Below are 17,773 nucleotides of genomic sequence, written 5' to 3' on the forward strand. Positions count from 1 at the left end.
GGGTAGTGATAATTTTTTTTTGTGGTGTCACTTGATGCCATAAAGTGTAGATCCAAAGATCCTCACAACAACACAACAAACTTTGCATCTTTATTTAAGTATAGATCAAGATCATAAAATCTTTAGTTATTAGAGATTCATTCAAGACTGCCTCATTGGCTCAGTGGTTAGTCCCTATGGCTTCAGATTACGAGGATTTGGTTCGAATTCTGGGTCAGACTGTAAGTCGCTGAGCTATTATTTCTTTTAAGAAATTTTCAGTCGGAATTCGCGAAGTTGGTTTACACCGCAGCAAGTAACAATCATCCGACAGTAGTCTTTACAGAGACACCCTAAGCCAACCCGCATTTGAGCAGCATGTTCGAAGCTACACATCCCCTAATCCTAATCTATATAAAGAGAGAGGTCTGACCCAGTAGTGGGCTATTACAATCGGCAGATGATGATGAAACCTACAAAGAGATATATTGAAGCGCCAATTAAAATCTACAAATGCTAGTTAGTGTTTCTACAAGGTGCAGATGTTCAGATGACACAATTGAGTCGCTCAAGTTTATCTAAATAAACGATCGTAAATGTGAAACTATGAATTACCCGCGCTCTAGTAACTCGACACTTGAACAAATTGACGTCATCACGTCTGTGGAGACTGATTAGCGTGCTATATGTACTAGACAATAGTATGACAACTTTAATGGTTTGCTTAGCTGATATGATACTCGTAAATTACCGTAAATACTACTTAAGACCTCTCTTTTGTAAGGACGAAGACTATATTGACTGTAAATACTCCTCAATGTAAGCAAACAGAAGGGCAAACTGTTTTGTATTTATTTTGAAATAGCGGCGTTTTATTATTCGATGTATTTAGCTCAACTGAAAATTTACGCCGTGTATGTACAAAACGTGCCGCCATTACTTGTTCACTTTCCTTTGACCTGCGGCCGAAAAACCACCACTGAATGCCCCACAAGCCACGAAACGCAGTGGCGTTCGTTAAAGGATGGTCCATCGTGGTACCATAGCGGGCTATTGGGATGGCCCATCGCGATGTAGCAGCATTACACCATGCATTTTATCGTAGTCTTGCAATTACTATTAACATTTGTGTTCTATTTGATTATATGCGTGAAGAGATGAATCTTCCTTCCAGTAGAGATCGCGAAATTTAAGTAGATACACAAGTAGCGTATAAACTACGAGTAACTCAGCTACGTTTTTGATAGCACTCTTTTCTCTCCAATTAAGGCCTAGCTGACTCTAATACGAGCTAAGATTGACCTAATGTAACTCTTTTTTATTTTATACGTTTACGATCTTTCACTTGACATATCTTGCTTCTAATACTAAAATACTTCAATTAAGAGATAAGCTATTGAAGATTTGTTAAAAACTATCGGAAACCTACTAGTTTTTTTTCAAGTAGGTATATTCGCCAAATAGGTAACTTTGAAATATGACCTATGTTCCTGTTTTCCTCCAACTATTGACTAGGTTTTTCAAAATTCACATGTTAACTACGAATATTTCGCGCTATGCGATCTACCCTGTCAAACTGTCACAATTGATTGTCAAGACGAATCGATTTCGCTACGATGTAGCGCGCGGCGAATGCTGATTTTAAACATTCCATCCGAAAAAGTTGCATTGATGCATTGCATCACTGTCACTGTTGTGTTCAATAACTGCATGCAACAACAACAAGTACCTTACAAATTTACAACCGACAACGTTTAATAGTTTCAATCATCGCGGGATTTGTGCAACTCATATAGCTATATGCATAAATAAATATACTCCACTAATGAATAAATAAAGCCCAAAAGACTCGCCTTGTTTAACGCCATGTCATCAAAGAAAATCGAAGCACATCTCAATAATCTCCTCGAACTTTCACTTGTAAATCAAATATTAAGACTATTATGTCCATAGGTGTCACTTGATGCCATAATATCTTGCTTCTGTTACTAGAATAGATCAATTAAAGAAAAGCTACTAAAGATTTCTCTACCTTAAACTTGCTTACAGTACCTCAATCTTACTAGTTTTTTTTAATATATTCGCCAAAGATATCTTTGAAATATGACCTATATTCCTGTTTCCCTCCAACTGGTTTGCTAGAAGAGGGTACGACAATATTTTTTGTTTGATTTACATGCGTTTTATTTTATAGATAACTATTACCAATATGCAAGTTCGCTTTTTGTTTGTTATAAGTTTTTATTATCTAAGGATTTACGCAAAATTCCCCCAGACTTTCGCTTAGCCTAGTTAATCAACAAAAACAGAAGCAATCCAAATATGGCAACTTATAAAAATACAGTTCCTATTACAAAATAGTGTTACATTATTACAAACGGTTATTATTTACGCTGTGCGCATAAATAACACACATATAACTTATGCACATGTGTTAAAATATTACGAGAAAGTTGATGAATAAAGATAAGCCACTTAGCATAGTCAATGTTATATAGCAGGTTGTATAACAACCGGTTGACCCATAAAAAATTACGTTTACAAATGACGCGATGGCCACCGAGATCTTAACCTTGCATAAGCTTAACCTTAGTAGACCCATAACTCACAACGCAATGTTTTGCTTTGAATATAACCCATACAAGGCATCGGACATTGGTCAGGGTTAGGTCGTGGCTAGAGAAGAACAATGTGTGCGTCATAATATCTGGAGCGACAACGTCTACTCTAATTTTACGATTTTAAAATGTACCTACTCTGAAGTTTTCTTATAATGTACGAATTAAAACTTACTTTAAAATATTAAATTATAACGAGATACATTGCGGTCTCAGATATGCCAATAACAAGTCACTGATAAATAAGTTATGAAATAAATAATCACATTACGACTACCACACTCAATGCTCATACATATTATGTTTTGTAAAATATATATACTTATTCTTTTCTCTTCTTGTTTCAGATGGTTTCCGTAAGCCTAATACGGATATGTGCCATAATTTGGCTGGTCTGCGCAGCCACTGTTAACGCAGACTCCAGTGAAAACACCACAACCACAAAAACGATACGAACAACCATCCTCCCTTCACGGACCACTCGAACAGAGTTGAAGGTCTCCAGAAGTCTGAACCCACATGAGACTCAGACCTTAAATGTGAGGACCAAGTCAGGACATTTAACACAGTTAATAGTCAAGAAGAAAGACGCAAAGTCAACAACACACGGGAGTAGCACTACTCCTGCACCGACGACTGTAGCGGTCAGAACCACATTGACTACCGCAAGAGTGAACAACACAGACGATAACAAGAATAAGACAGAAAGTAGAGACCAAAGAAAACTTAATTTTGGTACAGTCAGCAGCGATCTAGCTGGTTTCGATTATTATTTAAACAGAAACAAACACGACGACTTTGCTGACATAAAAGCGGAATACGGAAACTGGTCACCTGTATCAGTTTATCCAGAGTCACATATACAAGAGGATGGTGGAAAACCAGAAGCCGACCCCGAAACCTCCAATTATTATCCAACATACGATAATGATAAGAAGACCGAAAATAAAAAAGTGTACATAACTACTACCAGTTTTATGGATTACAATCGACCCGCTAAAAGTTATAGATTCGACCCTAATAATCCTGTTATAAAGAATGATCGCAATCCAGTTTATATAGAAGTTGTAAGTACAAAAGTGTCTGAAGGTGAGAGCAAATCTGCAAATGTACCAGATCCAGTTATGGTTAGTTCTGATCCCATGTATATAAAGAAAGCTATTGAAAAGTACAATAATAAACGTGGAAGATCTATATTGACACTAGGAGATGATGGCATACCGGAAATACAAGGTGTAAGAATGCCTGATGACGAATCTGATAAGAAAACATGGAGAAACGCGAGAGTTGTCAATGGTGAACTATTACCCTACCCAGAAGGATATAGCCCACCGAAAGCTGTGCCAGAAGCTGATGTTTATCCAGATCTAACAGCCGCAGATCCATCTCAAAACTTGGGCCCCTTCACTAAGGAAGATAATTTTGAACAGCAAGATGGTCCTTTCACAAAGTTTGATAACATAAAATTCGAAAATAACGACTTCATCCCGACCACTTATACATATAGCAAACCTAAAAAAGATAACCATTTTGTGAAGTCAGGATATGGTCCATTCACAAAAGCTGATAATTCTAAAGTAGCCAACTCAAAACTAATAGAATACATTAAGCAAATTAATGAACAAGAATCCAAACGAGACTACTTCAGTGGGCGTAGTTCTCGAGCTCATAATGGTGATCTGGAATACGCCGAAAGCCATATCCAAAGACGAATGCTACAACACCCCGGCGAAGTGAGCTTTCCTAACTCTGTAATTTACACGCCCAAAAATGCTCAGCCAAGTTTCGATGAAAGCGTGAGAAATCCAGTTCTTCAATATGCACACCCTGAGCTAGGAGTGCAACCTGCTAAAGCTACTCGAGACAGCATTGATAATTATGATAAGGAACGTAAAGTTAAATATTACACAACAAGTGTTCCAAAAAGCGCTCATCCCTATCCCATGGAGCCTATTAATGGTTACAATCAACAACGCAGTCAGAGTAACGGACCAAATGCTAATAGGTATTACGAAGACGAATATAATAAATTTGCTTACTACGACAACTCGCAAAACAGATACCCTTACGGTTATGGCTACGGTTATATAAAACGTGTTCCTGAACCTTCATTGTGGCAAAGATTCACGGACTCAATGAAGGACACGATTAACACAGCAAGTCAGACCGTTCATCAACTAACCAGGCCCATAATTGACCCAATTGCTAAAGTAACTCAACCTGTAATAGATCCCCTCGTTGAAGCTACACAGAAAATATCACATAACCTTGGCCTATATTCACCTAATTCTATCACTCAGAGATACGCTCAAGACAAGATCGGTGTTGCGGCAGCTGCTTCTGGGGCTCCAGCGATGCTGCCTGCTATTGGTCTCATGGCTGGAGGAGCAGCATTAGGGCTCGGTGCAGTCGCTGTTGGAAGATTTTTAGACGTTAACCTCATGCGTAGTGGGAGAACGGGAGATGACACTGATGAATTGGAGAAAGAACATAAGAGAGCCTTTGCAAATGCACCATACGATATAGATAGGAAGATACTCAGCAGACAGCAATACTACGATGACAATTACAAAATGCCGAGCGAGAATGTGTACGTCGTCATGTCACCTGAAACAGAGACTGGCCGTTCAAAGAGAAACGCCGTCAGCTACTATGAGCCTTATCAAAATATATTCGTCAGACAAAGAAGAAACGTCAAGCGATCCATAGACGAAGTATCTGAGGACTTGCAACACCTCGATGGTAGTCCAGGAGCCCCGAGTTTGACGGCTACGGCGATGGATCTAGTGAAACAGACGGATTGGAGAGACTCTCAGTGTGCCAAGTTTACGTTCTGTAAGGTGCTAACTTCTCAATCATCAGACTCTTTGTTCGCGATGGAAAAGAAAATGGCGTCGCTATTAAAAATGTAAGTAGCAATGAATATTTTTTTCTAGTAAAAAGGCTAAATTGATTGTTTTTCGTAACACACATAACGTCTGTTCTTAAAGGAAGCTCTAGAACTATAACATAACAACAACCCAAGTTAAAATGTGCTAATTATCAGTTATTTTAACAAAAGATTTAATAAACGTCTTGGCTCGAAAGTTGAATTAATGTCAAGAAGCTTTTTTCAAACTTAATATGAAACGAGATGATAATTATAAGTCCAAGGCTGCAATGAAATACGAGTATTACCGGGTGCGTTGACCCAATAAGACAAGAAATTGTAAGATGCTTTGTGGGAGTGCTTAGTAAATGTAATAATGACTCCACTATGCTAAGTATGACAGATACGAAAGCAGCCTTCTTTAAATGACAACAGACAGGAGTAATAGTATTTAAATAGTATATTTAATTTATTAAAATGCACACAACTGAAAAGTTGGAGGTGCATGCACTTAAACCTACATCGTTATCAACCCATTTTCGGCTCACTGCTGAGCTCGTGTTTCCTCTCATAATGAGAGGGCTTAGACCAATAGTCCATCACGCTGGCCCAATGCGGATTGGCATTGGTTTAATGCGGATTAAACCTACATAATTGTTGCTAAATAAATGTAGCAAGTTTAGATAGTAATTATTACAGCATGGTAACTAAAACAGTTTAGACATGACAGTTCTTCTTTCATCCGTTTATCAAACACCGGCTCAAATATTGTCCTACCATTTGTTAACCGACTTCAAAAAAAGGAGGAGGTTTCTCAATTCAACCTTACATATTTTTTTTTTAGCTACAACTGTCTACCGGTCAGTGGACACCTCGTAAAAAATACGGTTAACACAAAGTGATCATTGACGCAATGTGATCATAATATATTTACTTAATATCGGTATCTGCCTGTGTAAAATTTTTTGCATTGTTATGTAAGATGACTACGATAATGTATACTTTCTTTCGATATTAATTAAAGATGACCTGCCGCACAGAGCAACAAAGATGTTATGCTTGATTTTTTGCCGATTTTTATAAAGAATTTTTTGGTTGACTACAACACGTCTCTGTCGTGTCACGAAACACTGAGAAGGGATAATTTTTTCAACTCACAAAATGAAATTGAAAGGAATCCAAAAACAAAACATCATAAATTTCATTAATCTGCTTAATAAACCAAAATCTGTGATAAATAACGCTGTCTTAAAACAATAAAATAAAATATATTATAATTTAACTTATACATTTTAAAATAAAATGAAGTAAGTCGTTTTTGCGAATTTAATGACCAAAAGTACGGGAATCAAATTATCAACTTAAAATTCTGATAATAATCTGGAATAGAAAGACTATAAATCTGATAAAACTAGAACAAGGTGACAGGAAAATGATAAAATTTACGCTAAACAAATATTACCCATTAGGAGTATACCGTCACGCTCTAGTTTACAAATAGCTGTGCTGTTGAAGGTACTTGTGTCGAGGCTACGCAGCTGCTGACTGGCCTGGATTGTGAGCCACGATTTCGTAATACATCCTGTGCCCCATCAAACCGCCTTGTAAGGCTCTATAACCAAGGCAACATAAATATTCAACTAAACCTGTAACACCCTGAATTTAGTGACTAACAGTAATTCCTTATATAGCATGTACAAACTACCGCCGTATCAGCCGTATCAATGATACGGGGGCCCCGGAATACAAGGACCCCTTACGTATGTAAGCTAAAATTTGTAAAAAGTAATCTAAAATAAGTATCACTTATAATAAATGGTGGTAATTCCCGGGAAATAAAACCAAAAAAACTGCAGAAATGACAAAAGTAAAACAGCAATACATTGTGTTGAAAGAGTTAGGGTAGAGTAAATCGATAGCTAAAGAGATATTTCGGGATTTGCCGCTCGTCTATTGGGACCCACAACTAATTTAGGTACAGGGCCCCTAAGGCACGCTACGCCACTGTCTTTTCTATATTAAAAATCCAAATATTTAAAAACACGTTTCATTTCTTCGGACATCAGAAAGACATCATCAGAAAGTTTATCCTGTTTACCATCCATTATTTTTTAAAGTTGATAAAAGCTTTCTTGTTTATAATAATTGAGAAACCCATTGTCTATACTACGAGTACCTTGTTGTTTGTATTCCTTCTCACTGAAGACTTTTATGAAGTGCTTTCATTAACTGAAACTATGTCAGCGAAGTCATAAAGACGATTATGGAGATTCATCTCATTAGCAACTCGTAGCGACTGGCCGACTGCATCGTCGCGTTACAGAACTATAATCATGAATTATTCTTATTATATTTATTGCAAACTTTTCGTCTTTATATTCTCTTATTATTTCCATTTTTCTACAGATATTGCTATATCAAAAGACTTAAGAATGATAGGCTTTATCTATTTCTCCGTCAGTTGAAGACCGATTAAAATAATCCTGAGTGGCCGACATGTTTACTTATTCAACCTATGGCAGGCTACTTAATGAGCTAGAAATTTTTCAGAGAAAATGCTCAGATCGAAGTTAGCACGGTCCCGGTCTTTATATTTAACAGCTGATAGTGGTCATTAAAGGATTTAACATTAGGTACCTCAAGCTCACTAAACCGCATTGGAGCAGCGTTGTGGTTTAAATTCCATATCCCGTATTCTATAAGAGTAGGTAGGCCTGGTATAGGCTAATATTGGGCTGGTATAGGCTTATAATGATGATGTTTTTATTCAGAGAATCAATGAAATTTCCCAAGATATACCAACCATCATCGAGAGACACATCTCATTCTGTAATAAACTATAGTTTTGTTTCTTAATTCTTTGTTTCTTTCTCCAAAAAGACAAGCCATAACATAAATTAGACAAAACGAAAACATGTATCATTACATCATCAAGTCCAGCGAGTAGCTCTGACGCAACCAGCAGCGCGGTCACTCCGTGAGAAAAAAACTAACCCACAGACAGCGTGCCGCCGTCCAACACCACCAGGGTTACCACTTACCATCATAAGTGCCGTAATTACTTTATTAGTCTACTTAAAGTTGCGTTAGGAAACAAGTCAAAATAAATTACTTGAAAATTTAAAAAGCCTTCGTTTCTATTAAAAATGAATTACTTAAATGAAATTTGAAAAATTGGATTGCTTAAAAAGTAACGTGAACTGTAACTTACACAGCTGAGACAAATTATGTCAGTTCACCATTATCGTCTTATTTGAATAGAAGCGGTCCAACAGGATCCCCTAGCCCGATACCAGAGGATCCCCGTGAACTCATAAATTTATCAGGAACACCTTTAAATAAAATTAAGTATAAAACGTAGTTCAGTCTATACTGAACTACGTTTTGCATTAGTCTTAGCAACTGTCTTATAGTTAGCACTGAACCTGAACGTCCAAAGAATGTGGCACCCCTGTCCGTCACACCCGTGCACTCTCCCGCGTCGCAACAACCCACTTACATAATATTCGGCCACGCACCGACCACGAGCGCGCCCAGTGAAAGTGGTCTGACCACATTCTGGCCGCGGCGGAAATCTCCGACATTTCACGTTATTTACTGCGGAAACAACGTAACTCAATGCTATGGTAATGTGACACCATGAGATGACAACCCGACCCGTTCTTAAGGTCGTTTGTATATCAACGAGCTGATTTACTGTGAATCTTACGACTTGGTTACGCGCTGGTAATCGTAACTTTTACTTTTTGTGGAGTAATGAAAGGGCATGTTTTTTACTTCCTTTTCATATTAATTAGTCGTAAAACTATTTTAAGAATGGGTACGACAATAGTGGTTATTGATTACGTTACTGAGGCTAAAATATGTCGTTGAACGTCGTATCCCATCTCCTCTAGAAGGGAGGCCTAGGCCGTTAAAATAGGCTGATAATAATGAATGGTGATGTCGTTTCCAGGTTATCGCGAGGCAGCAGCGCGAGCGCGGCGGCGGTGTCGCAGCAGCTGGGAGACGTCATGGCGGCCAGCAGGGACCACGCCTGCCACCGCTTCGTCTGCGACTCTCCTCGGTAGACCACCACGACTACGCCACACCGCCCACGACCAGCATCATACGATATCATCATAACAATACGTCTTAATACCAATAGAAGTTTGCCGTGATATGGCATTAAACTGTATGTTCAGAATCAGCCTATTTTAATGGCTCACTGCAGGATAGGTGAAATAGATACCCATCACGCTGCTCCAATGTGGTTTGGCGGTTAGGGTGATAAATACATTAACGACCATTATCAGATGTTAATGATGATGCCCGGGACGGACGGCTCAACATGCTGTCCGAGTTACAGTGTACTCGTAACTCCACCAACTTCCAAACTCCGGGCTGAGAATTTTAACTGAAAAATTCAGTACCTCTTATAGCCCGACGCAGGATTCGAACCCTGGAATCTCCCTCATGATCCGAAAACTCATAGCTGAACCACAAAGCAATGTTTTGTAATAACACTCATAAATAAGGTCCTCGCACACGGTTACATATTTTCTCAATAAACTTAAGACAAAAAACCAGCAAAGCAAAAATATGTTCATGGGCAATTATTGACTGACTATGAGTGGTTGCACCGGTTCCTTGTTGAACGGGTTTTAAAAAAATTAAAATATGATGGTGTGTTATTATTGAGTTAGGAATTCCAAATGAGAAGAGTACCTAAATCGCGAATGTATACGTAAAGAAAATATGTATTTAACGAAACAAACGATTGCATAGGTACACATATTTTACCTACATGCGTTAAACCATCACCAATTTGGTGATTTTTATTATACTTACATGTACGTACCTAGTGTAGCGAAGCACCTGCGGGACGTTCGCAGCGGAATGTTCAGCTGAAGACGCACGTAAGCCGTCACACCATCCGCAGATGTGTCGCTACACTTACTGCTAAAATAAGCCCAAGAAAATACATATGTAAGAGTAGGTATACCGATATGAATATACTAAATTCATGAATAAAAATTCATGAAAATACTAATTTCATGAATACTGAATAAACCTCAATCTAATGCTTCAGGAGGCTTCAGGCATATGCATTGTCAATTGTCATTGAGAATAGCATTTTGTAGCAATGTTGAATTGTCATTTTATATCCCTACTCCCTGAATTTAAATTTCTTAAAATTAATATTGTATAAATACTAGTACTTAATAATTTATTGTATACTATTAATATTTTAGTTAATTTACATTAGAATATAATAAAATAGCCTCCAATAAAATAATGTGACAAAAATGAGTTAGCCATATTAAGTCGTTCCTAGGAGTAAATAAATCTATCCTAAGCGTGTTCACGAGAAAGAAGTGGAACTTTTATATTTGTACGATTTTAAAAGCTTATAACATAAACTCAAGCGTCTGATCAATTCATATTCTGGATTTCAAACTTAACTGAAACTATTCAGGTTACATTGATACTGTTTTTTATTTCGAAATTTCGTATAATTATCCCCACCGTATTCATAAAGTTTTATTACCAAAAAGTTTCACTTCAAAAATACAGATTTTTTCTAGGATTTTGTTACCATTTTGTATAACGACTTTTGAAATTCAAAATTCTCTGAGTTACAATTTTGTACCTTTTAATAACTTAACAATAAGACATCTTTTTATAGCTTGTTTATTTTTTCTATTAAATAAAAAAAAAAAAAAAAAAAAAAAAAAAATGAAAAATGAATTTTATTCGTTTTATAAACATTACATTACATAGTAGGGCTGAGACCTTCTTTTAAGTGAAAACCTGTGTCAGAAGGTCTCGCTCTCGCTAGTAATTAATATATTATTATACGTTATAAGGAAAAAAACACATCAAAAGAAAATGAATTGAAAATGGAGTACATAAGTGTGTGTGAGTGCGTGCGTGCGTGTAGTTGTGTGTGAGAGTGTGTGTGTGTGTGTGTGTGTGTATGTGTTTGCGTGTGTGTGTGTGAATGTGTGGCATTCCTTCCCCTTGTTTTATTTTAATTTATTTAACAATCTTTAGGAGATCTTCGCTTTGATCATAGTCAAGCCCTTTCAAAAATTCACTCACCCTATTTCTACAATCATACAAATTTAGTGGATATATATTTAACTGTTTATTTATTTTATTGTATAACATACAAGATTGCTTTTTATATTGGGTCGCTGCAAATACAGTTTTAGACATGACCATAGGGAATGCTGCACTTTGAGTTCTTTTATTTATAATGGACTGATCAAAGCGAAGAGACTTATGAAGTTTTAAAATGGAACTTAATATATATAGTTGTCTTACTGTTAACACATTGCTACATAGATACAGAAGGTCAGTAGGATGTCGATAAGATTTAAAATGTATAATTTTTAATAAATAGCGCTGAGCTCTTTCTACCTCAATAAATCGCGTTTTTGCAGAGCCTCCCCACAAAGAAATACAATAGGATATTACCGATTGGGCTAAAACTACATATAATTTCATAAGTAATTCAGTTGGAGCAATAAGCCTCAATTTTTTAAAGATCCAAGTTAATTTTCTTACTCTATTGGCAACTAATTCAATTTGGGGATACCATGATAGATTTTGGTCGATAATGATACCTAGATATTTAGTCGAAGATACTTTATGAATATTAGGACAAGAGCAATGTTGACTAATTAGATCGTTACATGTGTGAATTTTTATACTAAAATTGTCGTCAGGTTGTGTATTGTTTTTTATTGAAAAACAAATATAACTAGTTTTATCAGTATTTAAAGTAAGAAGATTTGAATTTAGCCACAAGGATATCTTGGAGAGACCTTCTTCGGTACGGCTTTTAACTTCTTTCCAAGAGGTTCCGGAAAACACTATGGCAGTATCATCAGCATAGCAAAATACTTTAGCATTTGTAAGATTTAGGTGGCATATACCATTGATATATGCAAGAAACAAAGTAGGCCCTAAGACACTTCCCTGTGGAACACCGTAAGATATGTTTGTCACTTCGCTAACATACTCTTTTATTTTAACTCTTTGCGTTCGGTTTGTCAGGTAGTCCTGCAATAATTTTAATGGACTGCTTCTAACTCCCATGTGCTCTAGTTTTTTCACAAGAAGAGGTACTGAAACTGTGTCAAACGCTTTTTTTAAATCTAGAAAAACGCACAGACATTTTCTTCTTTTATCAAGTTGTTCAATTATAGAGGAACTTAGACTAAGAATTGCATCTTCAGTCGATTTTCCTTTTCTAAAGCCAAATTGTGAGTTTGATAATAAGTTGAATTTTTCAAAGTAGTTAATGAGCCTTGTATTAAGACACTTTTCAAGTATTTTAGCGAAGACTGAAAGGACTGATATAGGTCTGTAGTTATTTAATTCTGTTTTGGTACCACTCTTGTGAATAGGTGTAATGATTGCTTCTTTTAGAGGTGACGGAAAAACTCCTTTCTCGAAACACAGGTTAGTGTAGTGGCAAATAATAGGAATCACCTCTTCCTTTGCTATCTTTACGAAGTTAGTAGTAATATTGTCCCAGCCTGATGAGCTTTTGGATTTGAGACCAGAAATTATACTAGTAATTTCTTCTACAGTAGTACCCAATAACACGAAAGATGAAAGTTGGTTATTGGGTATGTCTGGAGTGTAGGTTTTCAACTGATTACTTGTTATTATGTCTTCTGCTAATTTCTTGCCAATACTGGCAAAATAATCATTAACGTAATTAGCAGAGTTGGTAGGAGATGATCTAAGTTTAAGCAACGTAGTATTGTCATTATGAGTTTTCGCTAGGTTAGTGACTTTTTTAATGTTTAACCACAAGGTCTTGGAATTTTTCGAGGATTTTGCTAACTGTTCTCTGTCATATTTTATTTTTAATTTTTTAATAAGATTGTTGCAATAGTTTCTGTAGCGCTTATACGTTATTTTTATTATCTCATCATGAGGATTTAGTTTTACCTTTTTTTGTAGTTTGTTACGATTTTTTATACATCTCAGGATACCTGGCGTGATCCACGGCTTTATAATGCGTTTATTTCTTGGGATATATACAGTTTTCGTATTTAATTCTAAGGTACTTTTTAGATCATTTATTAGTTGATAGATTACATAGTTAGGGTCATCAAAAAAAAGTAATCGAGAAAGATTTTTTTCAGTTAGAGTTTTAAGAGCGTCATCATAATTTGTAACAGTTTTTGTTTTTGGGGCATAATTTTTTCGTTTAGGATTTTTTAAGTTTAGTAGTACAGTTAAATGATCAGTGATTGTGGTGTTAAGAACAACTATGTTTGCAGATGTATTGTTTTTATTAATTTTTAGGAAAAAGTGATCTAGACAATTTGACCCACGGGTAGGAAGCACATGCCCAGGTAGAAATCCGTGAGTAGAGAGCATATTCAAGTAATTAGATCTATTGTTACGCTCATTTGCTCGTTCGGTAACTTTTGGAATAATGTTTATGTTTATGTCACCAGTCAAAATTATGTTTTTTTGTGTTTTTAAATTTTCGAGGTAACTGTTTAAAGAGTTGATAAATGGATCTGCAAAAGAACCTGAGGGAGAACGATATATGCCGATAATTATGCAACCATCTAATTCTATTTGAAGACAGGATGCGTCTGATAACATTATCTCACTGGAGTCGACATTTAGCGAGTTTTTTACATAAATTACCACACCATCATTTTGATTTAAGTAAGTAGTGGTTGCAAAAGTGTTATAGTTTTGTAGAATTGGCATATTTTTGTCAGGATTAAGCCAACATTCCGTCAGTACGATTACATCTGTATCAAAGTTAAATGATGAGAGCGTAATTTCCAAGTCGTGTATATTGCTGTAGATACTACGAATGTTTTGATTTAGGACGGTTATATCCTGATCTCTAACCTGAAAGTGGTTGTCTAATTTTTCTAGATCGCAGTTACATGATTGAGATATATCTGAATTATCTATTTCTTGCGCATTTGATAATTGACTATCCATGTTTGAATATACCAAATATACTTTGTACTTTGTTTAAGTAATATCCAACGAGATGTAAGACAGCAGTATAAGTAAATTGCATGAACCATGCATGGTGACCTTAGCAATGTTAAAACATGGTTCCAAGACGTAAGAGTAAAAGTGTGTTTCAATTTATTTTGGCGAGTAGTGTAGTGATGAGAGTGTATTATATTATTATATCTGCTTTGTAAATATAAATATAAAAGTATTTTAGTGTATACTAGGTTCATAGCACATGTACCCGTAGACTTAAAAGTAAGAAAGCTTATTACTAGGAATGTTTGTGGAAGTGTAGTAAAAAAATAGGATATTGAACACTTTAAAAAATAAGTTATTTGAATTATACATTGGTAAACTAAAATAACTAGTCATTTTTGTAACAATTTATGCACTTGAGCCTCACTGGTTATGTTCACAATAGGTGAATTTTCATCTTTGCGTACGTATACTTTTCCAAAGGCCGTCCAACAGAATTTGTACGTTTTAGATTTGGAAAGGTCCCTAGCAAGAAAATATAAGCGAGATCCTTTTGCTGTAAGTTGCTCGGAAATAAACACCGGGACCTCTTCCTCTGTACGGAACCCAAGATGCTTAGCGCGTAGCTTACTCTTGTTTTTTAAGTTGAATTCTTTACACTTTTTGAGAAAGCTCGTTTTTAACAACGTTGACGATGTTTCAACCACAATGGGAGTGCTTCGACTTTTCTCTCCTTTTCCGCGAACTCGGTATATATCCGTAATATCCTTTTTTTCAAATTGATATCCTATATTTTGTGATAAAAACATGACCATGCCTATAAGTTCATCCTTGGTTTCTTTCAATTTAATCGGCACATTTTTGATTTCAAAATTGTTTTTTTTACTGGATCTCTGAAGATCTTCAACTTTTTCCTCTAAGATCGAAATGTACTGACTGTCCTCTTTTATTTTATTTTCGAGTAAACATATTTTATTTTTAAACTCCTCATTTTGCACGGTAAGAAAAGCCAACGAGTTTTCTATGTTCACATTTGAACTCTGAATCTCTTTTTGAGATGAAGCTATTTTTTGTAGTTCATTTGCCTGAGCAGAGAATAAAGATTGTATCATTAATTTAATTTCATTTTTAAAATCATCAAATTCACTACAAATATTCGTTTCTCTGCTTCTTTTGGTTCTATAAGAAGTAAAATTAGGTGGTGTTCTGTCTTCTCGGCTCCCCATATTACTATCAGAGCAATATCCAGAATTATTTGATATGTTCTCCATATTGAAATGTAAGTGATAGTATTCAAACCGCGATAATCCTAGTTGTGAAGTGATTTTTCGACTTACTTCGTCTATAGACAGCCTTATGCCAAAAGGCAGGAGCTCAGGGCCGAAATTGTCTTTGGAAATGTCAGAAAAAGTAATATAATATGGCAATACTGACACTGACTTTGACTTAGCTATAAGTGACGTCCGTGGCCAATCAGCTGATTTGTTTTGTTATTTTCGGTCACTTAATTGGTCGCTAATTAGTGTTTATTAGTATTTTAAACACTTTTGTCAAAATAACGGTTGGTGTTGAAGAGACCAAAAAAGTTTTGTTCACAAAATTAACCAGGAAATTTGTCCATATACAAAGTAAACACACTGTAACACACTAGTACTATCAGCCAACAACTGTAAGTCACTGATTTTAGGTTATATATGTGATTAAAACACTTATTTTAGATTTATTAAAACGGGAGCACAGAATACTAGTGTTTATACGGTGACACCGGAAGCGGAAGAGGATACAGTAGTAGAAATAGTCTACACGTATACAGTTATATCACGTATGAACTATAAGTTGACTAAAATTGGTTATTGTATCTTATTTTAGGTTATTTTACTTACAATTCACAATTTGGCAGTATTTACTTACTGAATTGTAGATTGCAGTGACTATTTATTTAAACTGTTTTGTTAATTAAGTAGGTATCCTAAGTAATTAGACTATTTATTTAAATTATTCTACAATGCGCTTGTTAAGTTGTAAATACGCTTTTGCAAAAAATCTAAATTATTTATTTATTTTTACAAATAAAATATACAAATATAAGTTCTCGTATTTTTTATTCTCTGTAAACGTAAGCAAAAACACTATGAAAACATTAATATTAAATTAACAATAAAATATAAATAAATCAACAACTAACAAATTTGGTACACGGTGGTCAAACATACTCAAGGTTACAATCTAAACATGAAAGATGATGATGATGATGAGAAAAAGACAGGCACAAGTATGACTGATACGTCAAGTGTCAACTCTTTGATCCCTCCTTCTGGCAGTCAGTTAGTTACCCACCGAAAGATATCTGATAAGGCACCAAGACATGATGCAACATCATCGATCGCGCGGTACCAGCACTTGATATGATAACCAAAGCTCACATAACTTAGGGTCATGATCAGTCATGGAATGAGCCTGGTATACAACTAAATTTTCCCGGCGAGTACTTCACCGGGTAAAGAATAGCCTCTGAGGGTCCGCATTCCTGTCAACGATTTAGGCTTCTTTATTCCTTTTTGGGTGTGAAAAAACCTACTTCGTTGACCAGAAAAATGCCAAGCAAAACTGACGTTGTATGGTATGTAAATATAGATATTTCCCTTCTCCAAGTATCTAAGAAGGATCAAGGATGTATACAATATAAACTAGGATATCATGAATTCACGTTTTTACTTAGTCAAGGGGCAAGAGCACTCCAAGATGGAATGTTTTGGAGACATAATATCTCCGGCTCCAAGCCGTTTGGGGATGTTCTCTCGCGGCGTCACCTCTCTGAGCACGTTACACTCTTCGCATGGTTGACACTCCTCTTCCATCATGTAGAGCTGGTGGAAAGTTATTCATATAAAGTTAACACTAAGGACTGGTTAAAGGAAAATTTCCCATAAGTCTGGTCAGAATCAGTCTGTGGGTAGAACAACAAGAAATATCGACTACTCAAGAGTACAGGGAATTTCTACACAAACAATGGAAAGTTCGTAAAACTTTATCGTTTGATTGAACTTTCAGAGTGCATCAATACGAGTATAGTGTATAAGCCGATATCCTGTCTGGAATTGCATTTTTAAAAATTCAATATAGTATATATCTCCATCTCAGAATAGTAGTCTTTATCTAGTCTTCTGACAGCAATGACTACACTTCTTGTACGTTGAGTAGCTTCTCACACTTCTTGCGGTAGTGGAGTTGTAGTAAAGTTTTAGCCATCATTTTACCCACATGATTATCCACAGCAGTACCCATATTATTTCTTGGCTGTTCTGATCACATAACAAACATCTATAGAAATAATTAA

The 17,773-nt window shown here is 35.9% G+C and overlaps 1 protein-coding gene across 1 annotated transcript in view; it reads left to right on the forward strand.

Moving 5' to 3' along the window:
* LOC112047582 (uncharacterized) overlaps positions 1–16,524 on the forward strand; it is a 36,295-nt gene extending 19,771 nt beyond the window's left edge. Inside the window, exons 2-3 of the mRNA XM_024084721.2 lie at positions 2,945–5,505; positions 9,422–16,524. Of these exons, the coding sequence (XP_023940489.2) occupies positions 2,945–5,505; positions 9,422–9,536 (2,676 nt within the window). The 3' untranslated portion in view covers positions 9,537–16,524. The remainder of the gene's footprint in view (positions 1–2,944; positions 5,506–9,421) is intronic.
* Positions 16,525–17,773: the final 1,249 nt, after the last annotated feature.

This window comes from Bicyclus anynana, chromosome 16 (assembly GCF_947172395.1).
Source record: "Bicyclus anynana chromosome 16, ilBicAnyn1.1, whole genome shotgun sequence".
Taxonomy (NCBI): Eukaryota; Metazoa; Arthropoda; class Insecta; order Lepidoptera; family Nymphalidae; genus Bicyclus; species Bicyclus anynana.